The sequence below is a fragment of the Lynx rufus genome, unplaced genomic scaffold (genome assembly GCF_022079265.1).
Source record: "Lynx rufus isolate CCGP_SWC_20201006 ecotype Redwood Valley unplaced genomic scaffold, mLynRuf1.p SCAF_3, whole genome shotgun sequence".
NCBI lineage: Eukaryota > Metazoa > Chordata > Mammalia > Carnivora > Felidae > Lynx > Lynx rufus.
Genome location: NW_025814845.1, coordinates 141544986 through 141553423, shown reverse-complemented (window position 1 = coordinate 141553423; position 8438 = coordinate 141544986). Strand labels below are relative to the sequence as shown.

Genomic DNA, 8438 nt, shown 5'->3' with positions numbered 1-8438 from the left:
ATCTGTATATATATATATATATATATATATATATATATATATATATTAGATTTTTATTTTAATTCTAGTTAGTTAACATACATTGTTATATTAGTTTCAAGTATACATGACAGTAATTCAACTTCCATTCAACTTTCACTTCCATACACCACTCTATGCTCATCTCCACAAGTGCATTCCTTACTCCCCATCGTCTATTTAACTCATTCCCTCACCCACAACCCTCTGGTAATCATCAGTTTGTTCTCTATAATTAAGAGTCTCTTTCTTGATTTCTCTCTTTCTCTCTCTCTCTGTCTCTCTCTCTCTCTCTCTCTCATACTTTTTCCCCTTTGCTTATTTGTTTTGTTTCTTAAAATCCACATATGAATGAAATCATATGGTATTTATTTTTCTCTGACTTATTTCCTGCAACATTATGCTCTGTAGCTCCATCCATGTCATTGCAAATGGCAAGTTTTCATTCATTTTTATGATGGTGTATATTATATGTGTATGTATATGTATATGTATATGTATATGTATATGTATATGTATACACCATCTCTTCTTCATCTATCCCTCTATGGATGGACACTTGGGCTGCTTCCATACGTTGGCTATTGTAAGTAGTGCTGCTATCAACATAAGGATGCATATATCCCTTTGAATTAGTGTTCTTATATTCTCTGAGTAAATAGTAGTGTGATTGCTGGATCATAAAGTAGTTCTATTTTTAACTTTTTGAGGAACCTCCATACTATTTTCCACAGTAGGTGAGCCATTTTGCACTCCCACCAACAGTGCACAGGTGTTCCTTTTTCTCTACATCCTCACCAACACCTGTTGTTTTGTGTGCTGTTGATGTTAGCCATTCTGATAGGTGTGAGATGATATCTCAGTGTAGTTTTGATTTGCGTTTTCCTGATGATAAGTGATGGTGAGCACGTTCAAGCATATTGCATAGCATTTAGAGAGCAATCAATAAATATTTTTAAGGTAAATAGCAAGAGAACAGCTTTTTAACTTTAAGAGAGGAAGAATTTACATTATTTGTGAATTGTTTCATGTTGTTGTTTAACTTCTAATTAAATACTTCCTTTACTTTCAGCAATCCTATATAGTACAGGACTCTTGACACACATTATGGACAGTAACAGAGCATTCTCTTTTTTAACACAATTGCTTCTTATGGAGAGAACACCCCATTTATCCAAGAGGACAGAAGTAAGTGTCAAGGTTTTTCAATATCATTTGGAATACTTTTTATCCTCTGAAAATAGGTTACCAGGAATAATTTAATAAAGAATGATATATGAAGTCTGTTTTGTATTAGTCAGCTAAAAATAAGTAAATAAACAAAAATTCACAAAAATGAAAATAAACAGGTTCTTTGTAGATCTTGATTTAGAAACTCTACAGTCATTTGAGAACAGAATACCACTCCAAATGACATTCTGACTCAACACAAATTCTTATCTAAAGGTTACTATATGAATAATCTGCAGGTCGAACGAATTTAAAAAAAAGTCTGTATTTAATTTCAAGGAAAGAGGTATTTGTAAAAATCGTTTTGACTTGCAGATTTTAAAATTTCATAAATCTAGTATAAGAATGTGTCTTACTGTGTATATGTAGAGTTTATTGTTTAAATATTCTTGTACATTTCATTTTAACCATTTTTGTGTCAGTAGTTTATACCCTTCAATAAAATTTATATTTTTCCTTAAAAATAGTCAAGAAATATATCTCAGTATAAAGTAAAACCAAATTTAATTGCCTTATTGGACACTTTCCAGGATCATCTACTTAGCAATCAATTAATTGAATCAGATTCACCCTCTGGTTTAAATGGTGAAAAATGCATTTTTAAGAATTACAGTAATTGAACTGATTGATGTGCTTCCTATGTTTATTACAGCTTTTAAGTCTGTTTATCTATTCAATGTTTTAGATTAAGTTAAATCACAAGAGGACCTGTTTATCAAATTAGATATCTGATATCTTCTAAGTTTGCTTAAGTGGGGTTGGTCTCTGAGAACAAATGAGCAAACAAACAGCAAAGACCATTATACTATTCTGGCAATTCCATTCTAGTTTTTAAAAAATTTTTTATTTTTTATGCACCTAATGCAAATCTTAATAATTAGTTCTACTTTCTGTTAAATCAAACACAGATGCTTTATAAGACTTCTAAATTTTCAGTAAATAAAATTCCCAGAATGAGGACGTTGAATGCTTCTTCCTGATATGCTTTTATGATGATGTTGGCAGATCTTTAATTTTCTCCTGAATTTTTAATATCCAGAGTTTGCTTCATTTTTTTTATATGCTGAATTCAAGCTCATAGTTCATGGATTTGGCATAAGGCACCACTCTAGATAGTTGACTTTTATAGATCGTCATGTTTCCTTCACCTTATAATGAAATATTTCAGACATAGCCAAACTGTGCCTTTAGAATAACTCATCTATCATTAAACCAAACTTCTGGTTACTTCAGATACTCTACAAAGCCCCTTACTGCCCATCTCTCCTTACCTTCCACCAGCTGGCTGTATTGGAAAGGCAAACATTTGTTTCACTGGCATAAGAGATGGAGGTAGTCTTGATTAATTTTCTATCCAGCCAAGCAGGTAGATTGCCTGCTGGGCTCCTGGCTTGATATTGTTGAGACTAGAGGTCTGAGTGAATAATGAGGGACTAAGGTATTCCCACTTGAAGTGGAGTGACTTCTGTCTTAGCTTAGCAAGCTCCTTGACTTAACCATCCCCCCATTCTTTGACTACCAAGAGATGAATCCTCACTCTGCCTGAAATTAAGTCAAATGAATGCACAACAAGTGGAGGAGGAAAGATACAGGGGATGTGGAACTTAAGAACATAAACACAAGATCCAAACAGAGATGTTTCTGTATATAGAAAGACAACCTAGAAGCAACGTAGCATTGTCATTCTTGAGAACTTCACAGGCCCTCAAAAACCCTTCCTTTGTGTTTACTAACCATGGGATCCTGGGCATGCCTGGCACATGGAAGATACAGTGACTTATACCTTTCTATATAGGCTCAGGATAGTTAGGAATAACATGTTTTTATAGTAGCTGAGAAGGAAAGTAACCTATGAAAGACAACTAAGGGATATTTGTGTGTGTGTGTGTGTGTGTGTGTGCACGCACGCATGTGTGAATTAAAACATGGACAAGGAATCCACTGTCACCATATACTTAGTATTTATTGTTCTAGAACTATGGCAAATCTAAAAATGAGAGTAAGAGAATCTGGAAAAGAAACAGATTTATTACAAAAATAATTTTTACGAAAATCTTGGAAATATTTGGTAACAGATGTTTGTTGACTGATTGACTTAATGTTTAGTAAAAGAGTGAAAAGGAGAAGGAAACAAATATAGAGGTTGGCTCAAGCTTGGAGTGGCCTTCATATTGGCTGTTCATAAAGGTACGTGAATAATTATCTGGCATACAGTGACAGAAGTGCTGGTAGAGGAACTGGGAAACTGAAGACATATGGGTTCCACTTTTGTAAAATATGATCTTAAACACAAAACCAAATTCTTGCTCCCTACTTACTTCTGGCACCAGTGTCTTATTCTGCCCTCTGAGAACACCCCACTCCACTTTGCACTTTTTTAGCTTTCCCAGTTCCCCACAAAAGTTCTCAATAGAACTGGGAAGCAGTCAGTGAGTTATTTTCCTCTGTACCAACCCACCTTGACTTGCAAAGTTCCTACTACTCCTCCCATATTTTACCTCCCACTTAATACTCTTCCTGTATCCTTCCCTGCTGTGTTTTGCTCTCCTGCAAGCTTTCAATTAATCTCCATTGAGGTGTTAACTGATAACCAAGGTGTTAACTGAAGTGTGAATTCTCTCAGGATTATTTAAATTTTGAAAGCAGGCTCTTTGAAGACCTAAACATTCAGTTATATAGAGTAACTGAAGACTTCCCTGTGATTAATACATCAAACTATTACACTTAGTAGACTTTTTTTTCTGACTACTAACTTGCCCAGAAACTTAGCCTTAACAATGGTGCGTGGCTTTGGAAGAAAGGTAGATGTCCAAGGAGCTCTGTGAGTAGTAGTAGTCGATGAACTGAACCCACAAAAATGCACTCGTTCTATCTCTTTTGACTTAACAGCATTTCAAACCTGCAGTTTGTTGGCAAATCCTGCTCTACTGTCAGATATGGAGTTTGATACCCTATTAGAGGCTTTTCTCCAAAGATAGGTACAAGCAGTGAAAACTAGATGCGAAGAGATTCTGTGAGCATGTCAGAGTCAGCAATGAAATGTATGCAGTTTGGGGTAAATGAATATATACGCTATGTTAACATATATAACAGATGCTGACAATGGGGGTGGGGGAGTGTTAGAGCATTATCCCTCAACAAATATTTTAGAGCAAAACCATGTCTCTTTATAAAAGGTAGTTTACAAAGGCTAGAAGGTAATATTCAATTTAAAAATTATTAACTTCTGCTGGGCATCATAGAGTCATCTAAGGCATAGTTTTTGTGCCTTTTGCATTAGATTTAAATTAAAAAAGAATGACTTTTTTAAAAAAATGTTAAAGTATTCTCATTGAATTAAGAGGAAAATACTTTTTCAAATTTTGAGGTAGAGGGGTTAAGACAGGGCTGTAGGGGGCTGAAGGATGGAATGCAGAAAGAGAGATAGGTGGAAGGTGGACCTCCCAATGGTTATCTAAACGGTGCCCTAAGCAAGAATTAGAATATTCTGAAATACATCACATAGCCAGCTGTGACTAAACTGAAATAAATATCATTGGAGGATTAGTGCACATCAGTGTTTTTAAAGTTATGTGAAGTGATGGGGTGCCTGGGTGGCTCAGAGGGTTATGCATCTGACTTCAGCTCAAGTCACGATCATGTGGTCCCTGAGTTGGAGCCCCACATTGGTCTCTATGCTGACAGCTCAGGGCCTGGGGCCTGCTTCAGATTCGGTGCCTCTGTCTCTCTCTCTGACCCTCCCCCACTCACGCTCTCAAAAATGAGTAAACATTAAATGTTTTTTTTTTTTTTTAAGTTATCTGATGTGAGTTTACATCAGTCAGGGTATCTCTGAATTGCAATTGTAGATTCTGGGTATTTTTTCTCCCCTTCATCAGAGTGAGAACGGTGACAGATGAGGAAAATATCTTTTTTCCTTTCATGTAACTTACATATGATACATTCATTTTAAATCCTATTATTTACAAAAAATAGGAATCATTGTTAATTATCCTGTTAGATTCCTATTTTGGTATAGTTTGACAAGCGTTACACAAATGTTATTTGAGCCCGAAATGGGAAATATGAATGGAAGGTGCTGCTGCTATTGAACTAGCTCCTGAAGTTTTGGAAACCACATGAAATTTGCAAAGGTCACAGCTTTGAGAGATACAGTTTTAGCTGAAATAACCCCTAATAATTCAGAGATATGTAACATTATTGTGGTCTTTTAGCCTCCACAGATCTTCTGATTTACATATAATATTCACTTCATCTAAATCCTCTAAGTCTGTGGGAGAGACTCTCTTCATCAGAATCCGTTGGGGGAGGGCACTAATTACTAATTTCCTTCCAGTTTATTTTGAATATGTGGAGAAGCAATGAAAAGCCAAGTATTTTGTCATAAATGGAGGTTTGGAGTACACAATTGGTGCGGAGTGTTGAAAATGCTCTTCCATTCTTCAGTAGGGAGACATAGATTAAGATTAAAAAATTTTTGATTCAGGTCCTAGAGCATAAAATGCACTTGTCAATGAGTTTTTAAGGGGCGATAATCTACAGCTTGGGGAAAATTTAGGTGTACTCAAACTTCCTACCCACTCATGATTCTGTTTAAAAAAAGAAAAGAACTTCCACTAAAGAGTGAAAAGTCTGCCATTTTTCATAATCCAGAAGTTCACTCAAACCTTCCTTAAATTTTCGGTATTAAACACATCTCCCAAGACCCTGAAGCTATGGCTTTGCCTTAGGGTGGAGCTCAGTCCAAGAGGTTTTCAGGACCTAAAGTGCAAGGGATTCTTGGCTTGGTGATGCATAAAGTTTTCTTCAGATCTCATTTCCCACGTCTGAGTGACCAGCTTCGAAATCGCAGAGCCGAGGCAACTAAGAGAGATACAGTATATTTCGTGTTAAATCGGTCCAGGAGCAGAGAGAATGTGCAGGCAGTCTCGCGAACATGAGAACCTCTTCTGGAGGGGAGAGGTTATAAAGCAGATAAGGATTCCTGGGCGAAGAGCTACCGCATCCTCTGCCTTTAGCCGACCGTCGCATCCGGAGTCCACGGCAGCTCGGATCCAGAGAGGAAGGTGGGATAGGAGGAGGTGGAAAAGGGAGAGGAAGGGAAAAAAAAAAAAAAGAAAAAAAAATAAATAAAAAAGGAGCTGGGGGAGGGAGGGGTGAAGCCAAGGGAGTAAGCGAGGGAACAGCGCGCGGGGGGAGGTGGAGATGCGGGGAGCGCGCCTGGCGCAGAGAGCTGAGTGGACCGCTCCAGACAGCGGCGCGTGCAGCAGCTCCTGAAAGCAGCGAGTTGGCAGAGCCGGGCTGCGTTTCCAGCAGGAGCTGCGAGCTCAGTGCGGGCTCACAACAAGGTGATGTGCCTGGAAGCATTCTTTTGCCCCCTCGGGCTGCCGCGGTTGGGGCTTCCTCCCTCATACCCACCTCTCCTCCCCCAGGTCTGCGGGTCTGCTTGTGTGTGAGTGCGCGGGTTGGGGGGTAAAGCCTACGGGGAGGGGGCACTCCGTCCCCGCTCCTCTCCTCCTCCCTCTACCCCTGTCGTCGCTGATGCATGCATTCCCGGGTATCCCGGTCTTCTTACCCCTTCTTTGACACTGCCCCCCCCCGGGCCCCCCCGGTTGTGTCTCCTTTCCCAGATGCTCAAGGTGTCAGCCGTATTGTGTGTGTGTGCAGCCGCTTGGTGCAGTCAGGCTCTCGCAGCTGCCGCGGCGGTGGCTGCGGCCGGGGGGCGGTCGGACGGCGGTAATTTTCTGGACGATAAACAATGGCTCACCACGATCTCTCAGTATGACAAGGAAGTCGGACAGTGGAACAAATTCCGAGACGTAAGTGCTGCGCACCCCCGTCCCCGGGCACCAGAGCGCGCTACTCCCAGGCGGGGGCCGCGGCGGCTGGGGATGGGTGGGCAGTGGGCTCGGTTTTCCGAGGCGAGGGCTTTGGGGAGACGCGGCGGCGCTCAGGGTCTGCAGAAGTTGGCAGTTCCGATGCCCCCCTCCTGGCTAGTGCAAGGGGACGGCGAGCTCGCCAGTGCACTGGAGTTCGGGTCTTACCAGGTTCCCGCTCGCCTCCTGCCTCTTCGCTCTCCCACTGTGTCTCCCCACCTCCCTCGGCCCCCAAAGGTTTGCAAAGTGCTGGCTCAACCTTCCCAACTTTTGAATGGTGTTTCTGGCAATAGTAAACACGGCAGATGCGCCTTTGCTGTGCAGTGCTTGCTACTAAAGTAACTGGGATCGATCCCGTTACTAATGGTCCATTAAGGAATTTGAGGGAGGAGGTAGGAAGATGTAAGATTTATAAATGCCGGCTCTCCAAGGGGCGGGAGGTTGTTTGGCCGCGCCCGTCGGCAGAAGTTGAACGGCTCTTGATGAGATAAAATTGCTGATCAGATTTGTGCTTCGGCATTAACTTTGACACGGAACATGTTTACAGTGCGTTGGATAACGTTGTATTCCGAATTGAATCACTGCCGTAAAACCCGCCGGGTGAGAGGGTCGCGAAGCGGGAAAGGGACTTCTTCGCAGGGGGTAGCTCAGGAAGGGTTAAACTGTAGGCTGCCCTGGGGAGTTTCCTGGAGGCTTGTTAAGACCGAGGCTGGTTTAGGGACGTTCGTTGGCGGCGGAGCCAGTGGCCGTGACTCGCCGGTCATCCCCCCCCCCCCCCCCATCTGATCTGAATGGAGCCGAGTGAGAGAGCCGCGGGCATCAGGAGCGCGGTTCACCTCCACGCATTCAACTTGGATGTCCCAGTGAGGTCGCTGCCCGGGCAGTGGCAGTCGTTCACCGCCCCCAGCCCACCCTTTAAAACCCGGAAGGCCCGAAAGGAAGCGAGAGTGATTCACAGACACATCGCCAACCTTTACTGTGACATTTCAGAGAATTTCTCGTGGAGTCCATCTGCACTGCCCTACGTGGAGATGAGTTAACTTCTTTCATCCGCTGTCGCCCGGTCACGATTTGGGAAAATAAATGGAAGCACAGATTAGTTTTCATTTTGGCTCCCCTGACCCCTTCTCCTGACCCCCCCCCCCCTCCGACCTGTGTTAACTGAAAAGCCAAAACACGTAGCTGATTCTGGCAGAGGGATTCCCGAAGAAACGCTCATTTTTACTTCAAAATTAGATGTAGCTCATTGATACTAGGCATGGGTGCTGGGATGAAAAATGGTAATGATAATGATAATACTTAATGAAGGGTTTT

General features: G+C 41.6%; 1 protein-coding gene across 1 annotated transcript in view; it reads left to right on the top strand.

Annotated features, from left to right (window-relative positions):
- The first annotated feature begins 6878 nt into the window (after positions 1-6878).
- Positions 6879-8438, top strand: part of SPOCK3 (SPARC (osteonectin), cwcv and kazal like domains proteoglycan 3) — a 490206-nt gene continuing 488646 nt past the window's right edge. The window contains exon 1 of the mRNA XM_047091776.1: positions 6879-7067. Coding sequence (XP_046947732.1) covers positions 6879-7067 — 189 coding nt within the window. The remainder of the gene's footprint in view (positions 7068-8438) is intronic.